We start from the raw sequence: 20,130 nt of genomic DNA, 5'->3' as shown, positions 1-20,130 counted from the left end.
GATATAAAGGTATATTGGTTGGAATTCACTTGTAATTTATGACAAACAGAAATGGCAATTAATTATGATTCCTTAACACAAGTACATTACAAAAACGGTTTATAATTTTTAAAGATATTGCGGTTTATTTGGTATTATTTTTAGAACCCTTTTAGAACACGCATCCACCAACGGTCACACTTTCACCTCGTCAGCTGAAGAATAAACATTTAAAAGTTCATAAAAACAAAAGCTTTAAGAGAATGCAAAAATTCTGACCCCTGTGTCACCGAAAGGATACACTCCCAGTTCCTATTTCTAGTTTCCAAATTCCCGTACTGCAAAGTCATGGTTCGCGTCCTGTTCCTTCACCCGGATTTGGGTATCGGAGGAGCTGAGCGCCTGGTGGTGGACGCCGCCTTGGCGCTGAAAGAACGTGGTCACCAGGTCAGCTTCCTGACCAATCACCACGACAGTACGCACTGCTTCAAGGAGACGGCGGATGGCAGCTTTCCGGTTCAGATTGTGGGCGACTGGCTGCCACGCCGGCTCTTCGGAAGATTCTATGCCATCTGCGCCTATTTGCGCATGTTGTATGCGGCGATCTATGCCAGCTTCTTCATGCCGCAGCGGGAGCAGGTGGATGTGGTGGTCTGCGACCTGATCTCCGTCTGCATTCCGGTTCTCCGGCTGGCCCGTCATCGTCCACGCGTCCTCTTCTACTGCCACTTTCCGGATCAGCTGCTCAGCTCACGGGAAGGTCTGCTGAAGCGCCTGTACCGACTGCCCATCAATTGGCTGGAGGAGCACACCATTGGACTGGCCGACAAGGTGCTGGTGAACTCCAAGTTTACGCTGCGCGTCTTTCAGGACACTTTCCGGAGGCTCAAGACGATCCCTGATGTCCTGTATCCCTCGCTGCACACCCAGTACTTTGATCAGATGCAGAAGAAACTGGATCAGCGTTCTGCTTTGCTGGATGAGCCCATCCATGGCAGGGTTCCACGCAATGCCTTCATCTATCTGGACATCAATCGGTATGAGCGAAAGAAGAACCACGCCCTGGCTTTGCATTCCCTGCGCCTCCTGGGCGACATGCTGCCCTCCATGGAGTTTAAACGTTGTTGTTTGATAATCGCCGGAGGATATGACACCCGCTGCATTGAGAATGTCGAGCATTTTGCGGAGCTGGAGCAGCTTACCGAGGAGCTGAAGCTGCAGGATCATGTAGTTCTACTAAGATCGCCCACAGATGAGGAGAAATGTCGCCTGCTCTTTGGCGCCCACTGTCTACTGTACACGCCCGAAAACGAGCACTTTGGCATTGTGCCGCTGGAGGGCATGTACTGCTCCAAGCCAGTGGTGGCCTTGAACAGCGGTGGACCCACGGAAACGGTGGTCAACAACTCAACCGGTTTCCTGTGCGAGAAACAGAAGAAGAGCTTCGGTGGAGCGATGTACCAGCTTTTCCGGGACGAACCACTGCGCCTGAAGATGGGCGATCAGGGCCACAAGCGGGTGCAGCAGAAGTTCTCCTTCCAAGCCTTTGCCGATCGTCTGAATGGCATTGTCCAGGAGCTGGTTCCCATTCCAAAGCAGTCTAGTGCTAAGAAAACTGAATAAAATTCCAGTTTAAAACGGCAAACCTAATCATTTCGTTCTTCGTAACTATTTTTAGCTACATTTTATAGTTAGTCATCGTTTGAGTATCTATTTCTTAGAAAACGTGAATCATCTATTGACCTATTATTCGATAATCTCTAGAATTATGTTTTATACAAAGGCATTAGTCTTTAAAAACGTTAATAATCGATAATAACTATATAAAATGTACTCACAAATGGTATCAATGCCACGTCAGATCTTTTCTCAATAACAATTTCATCACTGGACGTTATTTTTGCACATGGATTCCAAAGAATGAGTCAATTCCTATAAAATTAATTAAATTTTATAAAATCTTTACAAATCACAAATGGTATTGATGCCACGTCAGAGCTTCTGCTGTTAAAAAAAATAAATTTCTGTCAATTATAATTTCAATTTCCAGTTTCATTACTATCGTTTTTTTCGAAATAGTAGTCAGTATCTAGAATTTGTGTACAAAGATCTTTAAAAATATATTTTAAAGAATTCGAAAACACTTCATATCCAAAGATCTTTTAAAATATCTCCTATAGCATATTCTGACCGTTTCTTAAAACCTCCAAAGTCTAGTGTAGCACTGTATATGTTAGTTTATTCTTAAATTCCATTCTTCAGGGCGCATAATATTAGGGTGCGGGACTGGGCTACTGCGGATTGAACTGAGATCGGGTCTGGGCTGGCTACTGGTCGCGCATGTACAAATACAGGTAGCCGAGGTCCTTGGGCGGATGCTGCGACTTGGCCACCTTGCTGTCGTTGAAGATCACCCACTCGCCCTTCTTGCGGATGTGGCAGACGTAGTGTCCCACCTGGGCGGAGGTGCCCATGTGCGAGATGAAGGCCGCCAGTCGGTACTTGCCGTTGCCATCGCGATAGTTGTCCTTGTTTGGCGCCGAAGAAGCCGCTGCAGCAGCGGAGGGATCCGAGGCAGGGGCGGTGACTTCCTCCAGGCCAATGGAATCGGCATGCGAGAAGATCCAGTCGGTGGCGCGCTCCACATTGCCATCGGTGGCTTTCAAGGCGGCCACTGCCTGGCGCTCATCAAATCCCATGCTCATCAGCATGGCCAGGCTCTCCGGATTGGCCACAAACTGGTTGGCCGCACAGTCTCCAATGCTCGGGTTGTTGGGCACCACAAATGGCTCCGAGATGTCCTCGTCGGCAATGTGCTCCATAAGCCAGTTGGAGGCGGCCTCTAGGCCACTGTTCTTTGTGTGGAAGCAGGCCCGCTTGCAGGCCTCCGGCGGGAAACCCATGGTGAGCAGCTCGGACATGACCGCCTCGTCGAAGGCAAACTTCACCTGCTCCGCGGCCGCCTCAGGAAGAGCCTCCTCGCCGGCCTGCAAGCCACCGGCCGAACGCCAGGTGCTCAGATCCAGTTCATCCGGCATGTCAACAGAGACATCCAGCTTCTTGGGCACCCAGTCATCGCCCAGCGTAAACTTTCCCAGGTGAATCATCAGACAATCGGGCATTGTGGCCAGTCGCGTGATCTTCCTGGCATTCGTCTTGCCCTCAATGGCCGTGGAGTAGAACTGCTCGATCAGCTCCGGGCCAAAGAAGCTTTCCAGGCAGGCCTGCAGTGGCACCTTGTGCCTCACAATGTCCCTGTCCACCAGACGTTGTCCCGTCTCGCGTGCCGTCTTTTCCCGCTCCTGGAACTCCTTCACCTCGTCCAGATTGGTGGCCTTGTCCAGCGGAATGGGCAACCGGAAGCTGTACTCCTCGCGTGTCTTGTATTTGACCTTCCTGCTGGCCAAACACTCAACACGATCCTCCAGCAGAAACTTCAAAGCATCTGCGGGATTGCTTTGATTGCGCGAATTCCTGTCCAGCAGGGTGAGCAAATGCAGATAGAAATCGTTGGCATCCTGCTGTTGTTTGGTACTGAAATCCGGATGATTCTTGCCCACAATGTTCTTGAACATGGCCGGCGAAATGCCGGTGGAGTGATCAGTGTCCAGAGTGTTTTCCGCAATGCTGCTGTACTTTCCGGACTGCAGACCAGTGCCCAGTTTGGCCATTTGAATGTTAAAGTCGTTGGCGGGATCGCTGGGAAACTCGCTGAAGTAGCGCTCAGCTCCAGTGCCCGCAAATCGCTGCTGGAAATCTGGGATGACGAAGAGCACCTGCATCACACTGTTGATGTAGCAGGAGTTGCCTAGGTTGCGCATTCCCGTGTATCCAGGACCGGCCAGCGGCAACAGTTCACTCTCGCTCTCGGTCAGCGCCGACCATTCGCCAATGCGCTGGTTAATGTCCAACTCCAGCTCCACCATGGACTTCTCGCTCTTCTTCATGGCCGCCATGTTGATGCCGAAGTGGGCAAGGTGCCTCTCCAGGTGGGGATCGAGTACCATGTCGTCCTCCGGGTAGGAGAACACATCCGACTTGCCATCGGCCGTGATGGTGCCCAGCTTGACTGCCAGCGGATAGCCTGTCACCCTGTAGTGCTCCACGGCATGGTCGTTGCCACCGCTTCCGTCAAAGAACTTGCGTCCGCACATGATGGAGCCGTCGGTCAGGTTCAGCCAGAGGTTGTTGGTCAGGTCGCACTTCTCGCACTGCCAGCCGGCCGGTGGAATCTTCTTGCCGTTGTCCAGTTGCTGCAGGTTCTCCGCGTATTTCGAGGCCTGACGCACCTCGCCATCCCAAGTGCCTTTAAAAAGAAGAGGGAAATTAACAATATTATGGATATTACACATGAGGTATAGGTTTAATAGTTGTACAGGTACTATACATATTAAAAAGCAAATTGTTTATAACTAATTTGAACTGTAACATTTCCAAAAATCATTATTTTTCTTTAAACGAATACACGTTTTAATAGTTTTTAGTACTGAGCAGCTTTATGTATTACTTCTGTTCTTTCTGTGAAGTCCCCTTAAACTCACCCATCAGCGTGGCCTTCTCCAGCTTGGCGATGGCCGAATCCGCGGCCAAGATGGCCTCCACCGCCTGGGTGATGCGCATGGGCAGCTCGGGATCGGGATACGGCAGCTTCTTGTCCAGATGAGGAGCCACCACGATGCTGTACGTGTCCTTGATTTCGAACTTTTTGGCCATGTCCGATTCGTTGTAGCCACCTTCCACGCCAATGGCCAAGCGGGTGATCTTCCGCTCCGGTCCCGCCGCATCCGCTTCCGGATCGCACTCCGCCTCACCATCGACGCCCTCCTTGGGCGTCTTTACGCGCTGGATGTGGAGGAAGACCTGGTTACCGGTCTTTTCGGCATATTCCCGCACATAGGCCTCGCCGAATCCCAAAAAGCTATGCAGGCACACGTACAAACCGGTGGGCGTCTCGGGATTGTCGTAGGAATAGACGCACTCGTCCTTGTAAATCGGAGGACTACCTGCCCCCGATCCGCAGGGCACGTTCACCTTGGATAAATGCTTGCGTAGTTCCTCCATGATGCTATGTGGAATTCTGTGGGCAGCTTTTTACGCATAAACTAGACGAACCGAATGTGAAATAGTTGATTTTTGATATTTTTTGCAGCTGCTGCTTAGAGAGGAACAAATGTAAATGCATCGATACCGGCAAGCACGAAAATGGCAACTATCGACTACTCGGACATCCAATTTATTGTGTTTTTACTTCTTCCTTATTATCTTTAATTAGTTTTTACACATTATTACCTACTTTTTAAACGATTTGAATAGTAAACTTTCTTGTTTCACCACACAACGAGCACAAATCGTTAAATTTGGCCGTTGCCAACTATCGGTTCTTTGTTCAAGACTGACATCTCTAGGTAAAAACAACAACAAATTCGCGAGTCACCAAGGGAACCAAACTAGTTCCGTTTAGCTTAAACTCTGGCAACTCTGTTTGTAATACAGCAAATTAAACTACATAATTTGATATTTAGAGCAGTTTGAAAAAAAATCTGTTTCTCCCGCCATTTAATCAATTCTTAAAATTAAAATCAGTTAATAATAATTGAATGGTATTTTGGTATGTTTTCTTACACCCCATGCGGTCACACTATCTTTAGACCTGCCAACTCGTTTTAAGCAGAGTTGCCGTATAATCACAAAAATCTTTCGCATAAAGAAGTAAAACGTAAGAATTTTCAAATGCTATTTTTTATGGGAAATCTGCATAATTAAAGTGTAAAAAGCCGTAAATAGACTGGCGCTATCGATCGGGCACCTAAGGACATTAAAATCCAAACCGTGCGACCAGTTTTCGGTGTTGTTTTGCCAATCGCATAAATTTGTTGCGCGCCATTTTGTTTTTGGAAAGAAAGGCAAAAAAGAAAAAATACAACAAAAAGGCAAAGTTTATAAAAATAAAGAAACAAAAAATAACCAAGGGAAATGCAAGTGAAAAACATGTGGTGCTGGCGATAGATTGTGTATCAGTGGTATGCCTATTATATGTAAAAATAAAACGCGACAGGCACACATAAATAAATGCCACTGAAAATATCGATACGATGAATAAACGAAGAAGAAGCGATTAGTACGTCGTCGGTTTTTCGGCTGTGTGGGTGAGCTACGAATATAATAGACAGAGAGAGCGCGCATATATAATTACGTCATAAGAATCAAAGAAAATTCAAGGTCTACGGCGCTACAACTATACAAAAAGCTATTCGATTTCGTTACGTTCTCGGTTTTATCAAAAATAAAACTTTGGTCAGCGTTATGAGTGTGTGTGTCATTTTCGCGACTGTATAATTACACACATACGCAATCCCTTGTTGTTGTTTGTGGTTTTTTTGTAAGCGGGAGAGAGAGCGCGCAGCTGTGATACAGAAAGATAGAGAGAGAGAGAGAGCGCGGAATTTGTTTTTGAGCAATTTGTGTAACCCATCGATAATTTTTGATTTATTTAAACCTCGATTTTTATTGTACCCCTTTTTTGCAGTGACTAGCAATGCGTGCGGCCTAGTAGTCGTAACTCCCGCCCCCGAGAACCGAAGCCCCGACCCCCCTCGCACACACACACACATCTGTATCTACAAACTGCTCATAAATTTTAATTAATTCAAAAGGCAGAGGCAAAAACAAAGCACAAAAAACACCGGAAAGCAGGGAAAATTAATAAAAATCAATAGAGCGGCGGGAGGCGATAAAAAGAGTGTTATCAGTGCGGATTAATTGGCTGCAAAACGCAGAAGAGGAAGAGGAGGAGGAGTGGAGCGGGAGGAGGAGGAGGTGGCACCTCCGGAGATTGAGGACTAAATCCGGGACACGGACGAGCCATCACCATGTCCGTGCAGCAGTTCTGCCTGCGTTGGAACAACCACCAACCGAACTTCATCTCGGTCTGCTCCTCGCTGCTGCACAATGGCACCCTGGTGGACGTCACCCTGGCCGCCGAGGGTCGCCAGCTGCAGGCCCACAAAATAGTGCTCTCCGCTTGCAGTTCGTACTTTCAGGTAAGGATTGAGATCTGCCCCGCCAATTCAAACTAAGCCGAAAACTTCTTTACAGGCCCTGTTTACCACAAATCCGTGCCAACATCCCATCGTCATCCTGAAGGATGTGCAGTACGATGACCTCAAGACCATGGTGGACTTTATGTACTATGGCGAGGTCAATGTGTCGCAGGAGCAGCTGCCGCACATCCTCAAAACGGCCGAGATGCTCAAGATCAAGGGCCTGGCGGAGATGCCCACGGATCCGGCCAATCTGACCAAGTCGGACAGCAAGTCCTCCACTGATGGCAACGAATTGGTGGGTGGCGGCGGTTCGGGTGTGGGCACTGGAGCGGGCACTTCGACTGGCAGCTTAGGCGCCGGCAGTGGCAGCAGCGTGGGCGATTCCCTGTGGAGCAGCAGCGAGGCACAGCAGTTCCAGCAGCAGCAGCAGCAACAGCAACAGGCCCAGCAACAGGCGCAGCATCATCACCACCAGCAACAGCAGCAGGCGGCGCTGCAGCAGGCGCAGCAACAACAGGCGCAGCAGCAGCAACAGGCGCAGCAGCAGCAACACCATCACCACCACCATCAGCAGCAGCAGGGCGGACAGGGACAAGCGGGGCAGACGCATCACCACCAGATGCGACGCACGCCTTCGCCCCTGAGCGCCGGCACTTCGCCGGCCACCAGGCGCAAAAGATTGCGCAAATCCTCGAATAACGGTGAGTTGGAGTTGGGTAAAGCATCGTCGCGAGCACTCTACAATAGCTGATATTCAAACTAACTAGTCTTTAAATCCCTTCCAGGCTCTGGCGAACGCAACAATGTGGAGGAGCAGCACAATAGCTCATTGGATGCGGGCAGTGGCGCCGGGAATGCCGGTCTAAGTCTCGCCCAGATGAGCCAAATGTCGTTTGGCGCGGGCGGCAGCCTGGCCGGTCACTCGCTGCACGCGGCCAAGCTGCTCAAGGAGTCGGCCAGCGCCGAGCTCGAGCAGCAGCCGCAGGATTCGGATCTGGACGACGGACACGGACACTTACACATGCAAATTGTAATGAAATTGGTCACGTTAACCTCGTACCCTTGTCCGCCTGAACAGCTCAACTAATTGTTTCCCCTCTTTTTCTCGGTGCCAACAACGTGCAGAAGCCCGAAGTGGACATTGGCGGCGTGAATCAGACGATGCCCCTGGACATCTCTGGCGGAACCACACCATCCGAGCACGATGCGCCCAACTCCCAGTCCTCGCACTCGGGTAAGTCTCGCCAGTAGAACTCAAAAGCCAGCACACACTGTTCCATCAAAACTCATTGCTCATCGGATAGGGAACTCATTCGCCAGGATGGATTCTTTTTTTCTTTGTTCTATTGTTTCATAATTTCATTTGCTATGATTATTTAAAAAAAAGAAAATACAAACAGATAACTTTCCTATAATTTCTAGTCAAAATGTTGCAGAACTTGATAGACAAACGAGGGGGTCTATAAATCATAGTGAATAATAAGTTTAGTAAATCTGAAATTAAAAAAGAGATCATTGTCATGACCAAAATTAAAGTATTTTTAAACGACTTAGAGGACTGTCAACTTTGTGGGGGTTTAATGAACCGAAAAAAAACACTGTAATCAGATCATTCTCAATTCTCAACGACTGTGTACTCTCGATTCACGATCACATTTCATCCGCATAACTCACACACGAACGGAGCGCCACTTCAAAACAATTTCAGTACACAGCGCTTGGAGAAATGAATGCTAAAGCTAAATAAATGAGATCTAGCATACCGATTTATCCATTACCGATTTTTAGCTACCGACTAAGTGCAACGAAATATTTGTAAAATGCCGAAATTTTCTATGTTTAACTATTTATTGTGTATTGTATTCCAAAACAAAAAAACCGAATCCTGCCTGAACTTGGGAATGGGAGAGAGCTAGCACAGAGTCCAAGAAAAACAAAAACTAAAACCAAAACTTCCGAATTTCTTTTTCGATTGTTCATTTACTTGCGTTTTTGATTTTGATTTTGATTTTTGTTTTGTGGGAATTTTGAAACAGCGGTTTCCTCCGATGATAATGATTTAGCCTTAGCAATCTTTCCTCTACTACCTACCTCTATTTGTAACTATCTATGAACTATAAACCGTCTCGGAAACAGAACAAGAACCGAACTTAGACCACGACGAAGACCATACCAGATACCAGATACCAGACCAGATCTGATCCTAAACCATTAGAGCTAGGAGAGATTTCGATCGAAATAAACCCTAGTACCAGTACCAGTACCAGTACCAGAACCAATCTTTCATACGCTGTCTCTCTCTCTCTCTCTCCCCTTCCCAGGTCTGCAATGGACAGTTGTCGATTCGAACTATCCGCGCTTCTCCCTGCCCGCCTGCCAGTCCAACTTGCTGGGCAATGGCGGTGGTGGCAGTGGTGGTGGCGGCACTGGCAGCCAGAGCAGTGGTGCAAATAGCACCGTCAATAGCGATCAGCGGCAGCAGCACGAGGCCCAGCAACAGGCCGTCACCCAGCAGCAACAACACCTGCAGCAGCTACACTACCAACAGCAGCAGCAGCAGCAGCAACAGCAGCAGGAGCAGGCCTCCGCCTCGGGACAGGCCTACTCATCGCAGATCATCACCGTGAACAACCTAGTCGGCAGCTACGCGACGGCGGCCCAAAACCTATCGCCCAGCGAATCGAACATGGTGCAATCAGTCTACAGTCAGGGTCCGACGCCCACTCAATCGCCCGCGCATACGGGCGGAGCCAGTGCCGTCGGCGCAGGAGGAGCAGGAAATGCTGGCAGTGCGGGCAATGGAGGAGCTACTGGGCCAGCCAATCAGGTGGTGAAACGCAAGCGATCGGTAAATCCGCAGGGAGATGAGAACTTTATACGCGCTCTGGAGGCAGTGCGCACGGGCGGCATTGGTTTCTGCAAGGCGGCACGACTGTATGGCGTCAATAACAGAACTCTCTGGCTGGAGTACAAGAAGCGGGGCTACCCGGTGTCCAGGCCCAGCATAAAGGCGCGCGTGGTCAAGCAGGAGCCGAATCTGTCGCCCTCGCCCACGCCCTCAACGAATCAGGGTGATGACAACACCAACGAGACGTTGAGCATGCAGATTCCTCCCCAAGCGGAGACGCCAACGCCCTCGCTGATGTGCACTCCGCATCATGCGGGCTTGGGGAGTGGAGCTGGCAGCCTGCCCGGCGGCGGAAACTCCCACCCAGCCATTGGCGTGATGAGCCTGTTCGATCCGCGCTACATGGACTCGCCCGGCAATGTGCACTCGATGACGCGGCAGCGTTACATTGAAGCCACCGGCGGAGGAGCGGGCGCGGGAACGGGCGCAGGAACTGGTACCATCAATGTCAATCCCACCACCGCCATGAATCTACAGAGTATTAACTTCAACTCGATATAGAATACGATTTCGAGCCAGGCGGGGGGGACGGCCACTCTGCTGCAGGCAGCCGCCGTGATGGCCGCCAGTGGAGCCGTGGAGCCAGCGGAGTCGCAAGCGCAATCGCAATCCCAATCCCTGAGCATATCAGCCATGCCCATGCCCGTCTCCGTTCCCATGGGCATGGCCCACAGTTTCCTCATCAATAACTTTGTGACGGTGGCTGCTGCACCGCCGGTGACGGGCCTGCAGTACTTGGACAAGTCGTAGGTCCAAGTGGGTCCACCAAATCGATCGATACAGGTATTAGAGCAAAACGGCACCAATCTAGTGTATATAGCAGCGGACCGCTTTTACGGAAGAGTGGCAATAGGATAGATGGATGCATGACGGAATGGATTCCTGCGCTGAGCTGAGCTAAGCAGAGCAGGAGAGGATCGCAAAGCTGGAGAGGATCGAATCGGATCAGTTAGAATGATAGAATGATAGAGAAGACGAGGCGAGCCGGCCGCACTTGTAATAATTTCTTAGAACCTAATTAGGAATTCCTTAAGCTTAAAGTTTTGAACCCTACATTTTTACGATTGTTAACTAAGTAAATCGGTAGTACAGATCTTCGAGATATATATACATATATATATATATTTATATATATATTAGCTATATTACGTGTAAAAGAATAATTGTAATTGTACATAAATTATACAATTTTATTAGTGTTAATCGCGAACATCAAATGATTTGTAAAGCAACCAACTGCAGCTAAAAAAAGAAAAAAAGTGGTGCTGTGTGTGCCAGCAGCCGAACAAACTCTGCGGAATCATCCGTTCCATATTCCACTTTTTTGTAATGCGAACACAAGCAATGGACGAAACCAAAAATTTTATCTGTAATCGTATAATGATAAATGTTAAGGACAAAATGAGATTTATTGGCACATTTCTGGAAACAAATTTCCCGATCCCACATTTTCGTGGGGTTTGCTCTGGCTCTGGCGCATCAGAAATAGGTTTTCTTCCTCGTTTCGAATGAGATTTCAATTCTGCACTTGTGTTACACTAGTAAATATCAGTATGTAGAGGTACTCCCGCATTATATTTAGCTTCCTATCCATGTGAACATAGTGTGAGCGGCGAAGAATCCACACTATTTGAAGCATAAGCGTAATCGTTAGCGAACAACTCCCTTCAACTTCAAACCGAATAAATGTCATGAACAGAGGGATATAGAGCGATCTATATCTGCAATAGACTAACAGATCAACAGAGGAGCAAGTAAGAGAACCGGATATGTATGATAAGATATGTACCAATCAATATACATGTATATATATTTATATTTGTGAATGCATCCAACAGATTTTTTCATTTATTTCCGAGGTTTTTACGTTTACACGTTTCCAAATGCGACAACAACATATCTAAAGGGGGTATTCACTACGGGGACTCTTATTTATATTGGCACTTTTGGTTCTTGACGATTTCTTTGTACATAGGTATGTACATATTGAGGCGGTAATGATCGGTAATGATTACAAGTGAAGATACAGATACGCAAACAAACGAAACTTAAAGATAACTCGTAACCACCCAAAATCCTAAACGGAGACTGCAGCTAAAAGGCAAATAAAAACCAAAACACAAACGGAAACGGAAAAGACATATTTCGCGATTCCGGTTATGAATAACGATTACGAATAGTGTGTTTTTAATACGATTCATATACATAATGTAACTAATAGAGAACTTTTTATATTGTGTCAAGGCATACTAAGAACTAAGCGTGATTTGTTAGAAGTCATAGAGTAACGTAACTTTGATAATGGACTTTTATTACACTCGCCCACACAGAAATGCCATGATATGCAGTATGTATCATGGTGGATCCCCACGATCCCAGGTCACAGAAACAACCAATCCAGAACAGAACAGAACCCAACAGAACACGGATAAAACAACGCGAAAATAGCAGAAACAATAAGCAAATATTACTAACTCTGTTTCCTACAATTGCAAAGTACCAATAACTACGCTAGTTATGTGTGTTAAATATATATATAAATTATTTAAATCAGCGCAAGTGCATAAGTGAACCGATTGTATTATAAGTTGCATGTACCATACCAAGTAATGCGAATGCGAGCCCCACACGAATATCGAGATCGTGATCGTGATCGGGATCGAGATCGATATGGAACGAACATTCTAGACTGTAGTCGATGTGCAAGAAACGAATAAACTTTCAAAACTACAACGTATACTCTCAGACTGTTCATTTTCATAATCACCTCTACTTAAATATGAGGTTGTGGATAGGATATACTGGAATGACTCTCTGATTTCAATAGAAATATTCAAAAGAGTCATATTTTAACTTGAGGCTTTAAAGATTTGAGTCACAACTTTATAATACCCAAAGGTTAATTACATTTATAAATAGAGAACTGGTTAAAGGGAATCCGGTGGTAAAAATCGAGTTTGAAATAATTTTCTTAAATTCGTATAATGTTTTGACTGTATTTTAGATAAATCCGATTTCAATCGACCATTTTTTTATATTGATAACATCTCTGTTTCATTTTCAAAAACTTATGAAGGTTTCCAACCTTTTTTAGTTCTGATTTACTGATAAATAATATATTTTGATTTTACGTTTCCGATAAATAGAAAGTTATAAATTTTCAATATGTTCAGCTTAATTGCAAATTTTAAAATAATTTAAAATGTTTTCACAAACAAAAAAAATGTTTTGTATATTTTATAAGTTTGTTCTACTACTTATAAATAAATCCCAAAAATGTCTTACATTTATGGGCTCTAGACCATCGGGTGCCCTTTCAAAAAAGATATAGTACATTTTGGATATTTTTAAACGGGAAAAGAAGACTCTAATGATATAATCTTATCCTCTTACCTTGCAGAGCCCAGTCCGGCACATGCGCCCCATCCGCCACATCCTCCTCTGGCGGCCGCCAGCAGCAGTAGCGGTGGAAGTGGGAGCTTCGAGCGCTCCTTCAGCATCGGAGGCGTTGGCTCCGTCGACTGCGATCCGGATGGCACGCCCAGTTCGCCGGTGGTGATGGGCACGAAGCGCAACCGGGTGTTGACCCGCCAGCCGAGGGTGAAGCGGGACAGCGACAGCATCTCCTCCACGAATCAGATTTCGCCGGACACGGCTGCCACCACGCTCGACTTCGATCCGTTCAATGCTGCAGGGGCGGCGAGTAGTGTCACGGCCAGGGACTATTCCACCACGGGCGCATCGCATCATCTGCATCACCAGCCGACGGTCCATGGTCATCATGGTCACCATCACCTGCTGACCGTGCCGCCGAGGATTGAGCGGCATGCCTCCGAACCGGCGCCCAGCTTGGGCCCCTCCACGCCGCACCTGCTCAGCGTGCCGTCCAGCACTCCGTATCTCATCAAGCAGCACTCGGATCCGCTCCTGCCCCGTCAGTCTGCCCTCCACATGGCGGGTGGATCTGGCTCGGGAATGGCAGCCACAGGCAGCAATCCCTTTGCCCCACTGCATCGGCAATACTCGCATCCGCTGTCGGGGACAAGTAGTGCCAGCTACGTCAGTCCGGCTCCGCTCCACCATCCGCACCACATCTCGCTGCCCGAGTCCATCTACGCCTCGGGATCACCGCCGCCGGCCGGCTCCTCGCAGTACCTGGTGCCCACGCGTGTGGTGACCTGTCAGCCGGTGGTTTCCAGTGAAACGGCCGCCACGCCCACGAACGCCAGTCCGGGCTCCTCATCGACTGTGTCGGCTGCCGTGTCCGTGGTTACCTCACCCATTTCGGGAATCCAGCTGCAGAACACCGCCAGTCGGCATCCCTTGTCGCCCACATTCTCCGTGGGCTCATCGGATGTGGCCCACGAGCGGAGGTCACCGCATTCACCCGGCAGATCGCAGCAGGTGGTGGAGCGGGCAGGAAAAATTCAGGCAGAGGCGGCCAACGGCGGATCGAGGCTGCGAAATGCCAAGGCCGCCTCCTCGGGCTCCATCGGTGGCACCCACACCCATCTGCATCCCGGACAGGCCACCACCATGAGCAGTTCGTTCGAGCATTTGCCCACGCTGCGCGTCAAGAACGAGGAACTGCAGCGATCGGTGTCTTCACCACAGGTGAGTTGGCTTTATTCTCCTCTTAATCTGGAAACCCACTTAAGTATCGTGTTTTGATCAAACGTTTTCTCAGACCCAACGGGAGATCATCACCCTGGATAATCCACGTTCTAGTCACTGCCCGGTAATTCGGCCGGGTCCGGCCCTGGGCTGCAACTTCTGCTGGAACACCATCGATGGGCATGGCCGCATTTTGCGCCGCAAAACGAAGTACCATTGCCCGGAGTGCCAGACGAATTTGTGCATTGTGCCCTGCTTCCAGGAGTACCACGAGCGGCTCAACAACGAGGCCTCCTCGGCTGCTGGAGAGAATCAGGTGAACAGCAGCAGCACGACGGGATCGGGTTCGGGAAGCGGTAGCAGTGGCAAGGCATCGCCGTATGTCGCCTCTGCGGGAAACAGCAGCCACAGTGGAGGAGGAGCTCGTCCCTACACCAAGACGGAATCGATATAATCTGGAGCTGTCTTGGCCAAGCCCGCATTAATTTGTATTTGTGGCAGGACGGCCGCCAAGAGGATGATCTCCTCCTGCTTTACGGGTTTCTGTACCAAAAGGCCGTCTGTCGAATTTGTTTTTTTGTCAGCAGGACAAAAAGTGCGGAAATTCCCGCACTTTATAGCCTGCACCGAAATTTTCATTTGTCGTCCCAGTCCCACTGTGCAGCTGGACGGGATTACCAGGCACATGGACTGTCGGAGGAGAAGAGGGCGCCATTGGGGCGCCGAAAATTTGTTTTTTGAGCCGTGCCCCACAAAAAAAAAGAAGGCACGCAGCCATTGTAAAGTAACGAAAATCTTTTTGGACCACTCCGCCGGAATGCGGAGTGTAAAACTTTTTTTAAAATCGCTAAATGTAATACTATGTTTATGTGTGTGCGTGTACCTATGTACTATATATATATATATATATTTATGTGTATGTTCTTGTACAAATCAAAAAAAAGAAAACCAAACAAACGAAAGAAAAATCAAACAAAAATACATTAACAAATACATTAAAAACTTTAACGACGACGGTGCAGCCAAGCGGTGTGTCAGACTTCTGAAGCTCGAATTACGATTAGGTTTTCCACCAAGTACAACAACTACTCCCCCAAATCCGATCTGGTTCGGATTAAACTTAAGCAGGTCCTTTTGCACCCGTACTTTTTCGCCGGGCACCGCTGCGCAGGCGCACGAATTGTCAAGAGGCCCCCACATACACACAATTGTTTTAGCAAACGTTTTATAAATGTAGGATGTCCTGCAGGAGGAGCTTTTCCGGATGTGCCACATCCGGGAGGAAGATTCGTTCAACTCTGAGTGTAAACTACTATGTAAACCATACGAAACCCAATAAATACTTGTGACCCCTCTGGTTTGATAAAAATCATTGCGTTTTCAGGGGAATTTCCGTTTTTGAATTTCTAAATAAAACAATCCTAGCATGCCGATCCAAACTGTAAGAAATTGGACCACTATTTAGAACAGCTCTAGCAGGAACAAAATTATATATCAACTTTGTGCCTGTATTTTTACTATATTGTTTTCAATATAATCTTCAAACGCAATTTTTAAGTAGTAGTACAAGTAGTTAGCTAATCCTCTTCAATAAATTTGCAACTGCAAAATTATTCGGAAAACAAAAACCAAGGTTAAGTATTTAAAGCTGATCTAAGCTAAAATTCATTCAGTATCATTAGCGCCCAGTCTTAGGCTTTTTTTTGTCGTTCAGTGTAATTAACTCATTGTTCTCCCTTTTTTTGTTTATCATATCTCATAATGATCTCGTTTTATTGATCTAATTACCATTTAACAAACCAACTTGGGGGATTACTTCTTGGCCGGAGCTGGCTGTGTGGGAACGACCTCGGCGGGCGGATTTGCGTTGCGGAAGTTGGGGAACTGCTCCCACGGGGCCGACAGGTCGAACTTCCGGAACTCCTGGGCCAATTCCAGGGGCTCGCAGACGACGCGTTTCTTCTCATCATCGTAGCGCAGCTCCACATAGCCGGACAAGGGAAAGTCGCGTCGCTGGGGATGCCCCTCGAATCCGTAATCGGTCAGGATGCGACGCAAATCGGGGTGGTTGGCAAAGAACACGCCGTACATGTCCCAGATCTCACGCTCATACCAGTTGGCCGCCTTGTGCACCTCGCACACCGAATCCAATGGAGTAAGCTCATCGGTGTAGGTCTTCACGCGGACTCTGGAGTTATAACGCAGCGACAAGAGATTGTAGACCACCTCAAAGCGGTTCTTGCGGCAAGGGACATCCACGCCGGCAATATCGATCAGGTTGGTGAACTGTGCTTGGTGGTGATCCTTCAGGAACTGCAGCACCGGCACCACGCCATCGGGAGCAATGAGCACCTCCAGCTCATCGCCAGCGGTCAGTTGGACCTTTTGCACGTACTTGGGCAGGCACTCGGCCACATAGCGTCCAAAATCAGAGAGATGCGAGCGAGCAACTGCATCCGGCTGCCGGATAGTGGCTGTATAAGTAGGGAAAGTCCCATATTAAGTTGGTTCCTTAAAGGTTTCACTAGTTACCCACGCTTATCCGCCTTCTTGGGATCCACGGGCGCCGTGCTGTTCATCCGGAGGGCAGTTAATCCTGCAGCGGGCACCACTAAAGGAATGGTTTAAAAATTATCAATTTGGAGCTCTTGACGACTCTCGCAAGGATAACCCACCATGTTTGGCCGACAGAGCGGCAACTGCGGCCCGGGCACCCAGATTCCTGATTAAGGCCGCCATTCTACAAACTGTTCAATCTAAAATTCAACAATTTGCACCAGTTTTTGACAATTTATGTAATGCTAAAATGTCAATATTGTTGTTGTAGCCCCAGAGTTGACAGGGCGCTGAGTTTAATCACAATTGGCAACCCTAAGTACGGTATTCCAAAATACCGCAATTGGTAAGTATACCAGAAATTCACTTTAATGTTTCAGCGACCGATCGCTCGAATGAATATTAGTGAATATAAATTTTATATTCATTTATATTATAAAACCTATTAGAAATTCAGCATAGTTTTATATTTCAAACTTTTTTTGTTAATACTGGGTATACATACAAGGTGACAAATTTAAGATGCCAAGATTTCCTCCTTAAAAAAAAATTACGAAATGGAAAGCATTATATTTTCTTTTCTAACTTTTTAAAATGTTTTTCTAGGAAAATAATTCAAATCTACTTACAATATACTTTACCTGAATCAAAGATAAATTTCTTTCTACTTTTTCAAAAGATTTTACTGGAAATATAATTTAAGGCTAAAAAAAACAAAAACTAACTGGATCATAAATAAATTTTTTCTTAGCAATAAAATAATAAATTATAAAAAACCAACAACTTCAATTGAAAAATACCGAACCGTTCCGTTGCCTGGATGCTTGTGAAAAAAATACCAAAACATTCGTCGCTCTCGACAACCCTGTTCAAAAAACCCTGGCTTCGCGTCGCGTTTGGAATTGCGAGAATTGAAAGATTGTGTGGAAATCAATTGGAAATCAAAACACAACAAGATGGTAAGTGAAACGCGACTTGGGTAGACTTCTGAATTAATGGCAATCGGTGTCCAAACTAGAATCACCTAAAGTGGATGGGGCACTCGTCCACGATAATGGACATCCAGCGTTCGCTGCGCAACGACAATGGCAGCTGCGAGGTGATCCTGGCCTCGAGGGACGGCATTCGGGTGCGCGCCCATCTCTTCGTGCTCAGTACGTGCAGCGAACTGATGCGCAACCTCCTGGTGGATGTGCCCCGTGGCCAGGAGGCCACCATCGTGCTGCCCGACATCCGTGGGGATCTGTTGGAGAGCATGCTGTCCTTCATCTACATGGGCGAGACCAGTTTGCCCTCCGCCTCGCTATCCGAATTCCTGGAGGCCATTAATCTGCTCGGGATTAAGTCGGCCATCAGCTTCGAGTGCAATCCCTCGGCCAGTGCCGGCGCAGATGGGGAAACCAATCCGTTGGATGTGGTGTCAACCAAGTCCCTAACCGGCCTGCAAATCGCCGAGGCGGACGAGGACGAGGAGGAGGAGGGAGCACACGCGGCGATGACAGTCGTGCCCAGCTCGGTCCTGGCGGAGAGCCAGCAGTCCAATCGCTCCCTGGAGTACCTGGATGTCTATGAGCCGCCAAAGATCACCTACTCCATTGAACACATGGACGGCAGTTCCAATGGCAATCAGTTTATCCTCACAGAAGAGAAGGGCACCTTTACCATAACACAGTCGACCGCGAGTTTGACCAAGCTGGAAGCCGATGAGACGATCACCAGTGGAGCCGATGTGGAACTGGTCGACGACGATCCAGAGGCCGATATCACTGAGGATTCAGAAGAGCAAGAGACCCAGATGATCGATGATGAGTTTACGCCCACCGATCCACTTATCGAAGCCGCCACTGAAATGGACGAGGATGACGACGATGTGCACGACAACGACGACGACGACCAGGCTGAAGAGGAGGAATTGGAGCCAGAAAAGCCCCGCAAATTGGGCGGAGGAGGAGGAAAGCCGACTCCGCGCAATCGTCGCCCTGTTAATACAAAATCCGCCAAACGAGCACCTGGAAAACCAACGAGACTGCAGCAATTTGTGGCTCTGAAGAGGGAGGTGAAAGACGATATCAACGATGCTTTGGATCTGGCAGCGGACGCAGTGATCCTCGAGGGATTGAGTCTGCAGAAGGCCGCCGATCGATTCGACATCTCCAAGACGGTCCTGTGGCGACGTGTGCGCAACAATCCCGCCTACATGCGAAACAACCGGGAAAGACCTTCCCTCATCGAGGCCTATGAGCGCTTGAAAAACGGGGACTCACTGAAGAGCATCAGCACGGAACTGCAGATCCCCATGTCCACGCTGCACCGGCACAAGATGCGTCTGTCGGCCCAGGGACGCCTTCCCGACTTCGTGTCCTGCCGCCGGCGGGACACTACGCCCAAGGATGAGCTGCGCGACAAGTTGGCCAAGGCCGTGCATGCCTGCATGAACGAGGGCATGTCCCAGAACCATGCGGCCAATCTCTTCGAGATCCCCAAGAGCACGCTGTGGCGACACCTCCAGCGACGCATGTCCGAACCGAACCGAAAGGTCAAGAAGCAGCTGCCGGATGAGTACGAGGACGATGTGACAAACTAGAAATAGGCCAAGCACTCGCTGGTTTGACAGATTTAGAGCTGGAATTTATAAGTTACCAATTAAGAAGCCATAAGCTTAGCGTTTAAACTGTGTGTCGTCCCATCAATGTACATCACCTCTTATCATCAAGATTCTTGGGCGAGATGCTGTACCAGAGGCAGTCCATTAGGACTCAGCTCTATCTGTAGATACCAATCGCAAACTTAATTTAAGTGCAACTGCTCTTATTAAATTTCACTCCTTTATAACTGTTTAAATATTAAAATAAATACAACCAAATCTTCTAAAAAGATTGCGTTTCACCTGGTAAATCTTCTTAAAATTTATGATTAAAAGGAATTCTAGGATAAATTGGAAACCCTTTACCTGGTTTCGTACCTCTTATTGAGGTTTAAGTACCCTCCTTGAGAAAGGGTATAAATATATCGATATTTTTGGCTGGCTCT

The 20,130-nt window shown here is 47.9% G+C and overlaps 4 protein-coding genes across 4 annotated transcripts; 2 read left to right on the top strand and 2 right to left on the bottom strand.

Moving 5' to 3' along the window:
• The first annotated feature begins 170 nt into the window (after positions 1-170).
• On the top strand, positions 171-1,629 carry LOC108146243 (alpha-1,3/1,6-mannosyltransferase ALG2). The gene has a single exon (XM_017272177.2). It carries the CDS (start codon positions 328-330, stop codon positions 1,600-1,602), a length of 1,275 nt encoding a protein of 424 aa, XP_017127666.1. The 5' UTR covers positions 171-327; the 3' UTR covers positions 1,603-1,629.
• A 564-nt stretch (positions 1,630-2,193) lies between these two features.
• LOC108146242 (ubiquitin carboxyl-terminal hydrolase 5) lies at positions 2,194-5,166 on the bottom strand. Its single transcript, XM_017272176.2, has 2 exons — positions 4,521-5,166; positions 2,194-4,285 (listed from the first exon to the last, which is right to left on the bottom strand). The coding sequence occupies exons 1-2, from the start codon at positions 5,038-5,040 to the stop codon at positions 2,307-2,309; spliced, it is 2,499 nt and encodes an 832-aa protein (XP_017127665.1). The 5' UTR covers positions 5,041-5,166; the 3' UTR covers positions 2,194-2,306.
• A 1,339-nt stretch (positions 5,167-6,505) lies between these two features.
• Positions 6,506-19,974, top strand: LOC108145603. Its single transcript, XM_041708474.1, has 9 exons — positions 6,506-7,019; positions 7,075-7,723; positions 7,790-8,052; positions 8,148-8,256; positions 13,331-14,544; positions 14,618-14,995; positions 16,450-17,166; positions 17,946-18,059; positions 18,119-19,974. Exons 1-9 carry the CDS (start codon positions 6,849-6,851, stop codon positions 19,682-19,684), a joined length of 5,181 nt encoding a protein of 1,726 aa, XP_041564408.1. The 5' UTR covers positions 6,506-6,848; the 3' UTR covers positions 19,685-19,974.
• On the bottom strand, positions 16,182-17,381 carry LOC108145965 (NADH dehydrogenase [ubiquinone] iron-sulfur protein 3, mitochondrial). The gene is made up of 3 exons (XM_017271696.2): positions 17,220-17,381; positions 17,081-17,155; positions 16,182-17,018 (listed from the first exon to the last, which is right to left on the bottom strand). Exons 1-3 carry the CDS (start codon positions 17,281-17,283, stop codon positions 16,357-16,359), a joined length of 801 nt encoding a protein of 266 aa, XP_017127185.1. The 5' UTR covers positions 17,284-17,381; the 3' UTR covers positions 16,182-16,356.
• Positions 19,975-20,130: the final 156 nt, after the last annotated feature.

Source organism: Drosophila elegans, unplaced genomic scaffold (assembly GCF_018152505.1).
Source record: "Drosophila elegans isolate 14027-0461.03 unplaced genomic scaffold, ASM1815250v1 contig_208, whole genome shotgun sequence".
NCBI classification, from domain to species: Eukaryota; Metazoa; Arthropoda; class Insecta; order Diptera; family Drosophilidae; genus Drosophila; species Drosophila elegans.
Note: the sequence above shows the minus strand (reverse complement) of the source record. Positions and strands in the feature narration are given on the sequence as shown.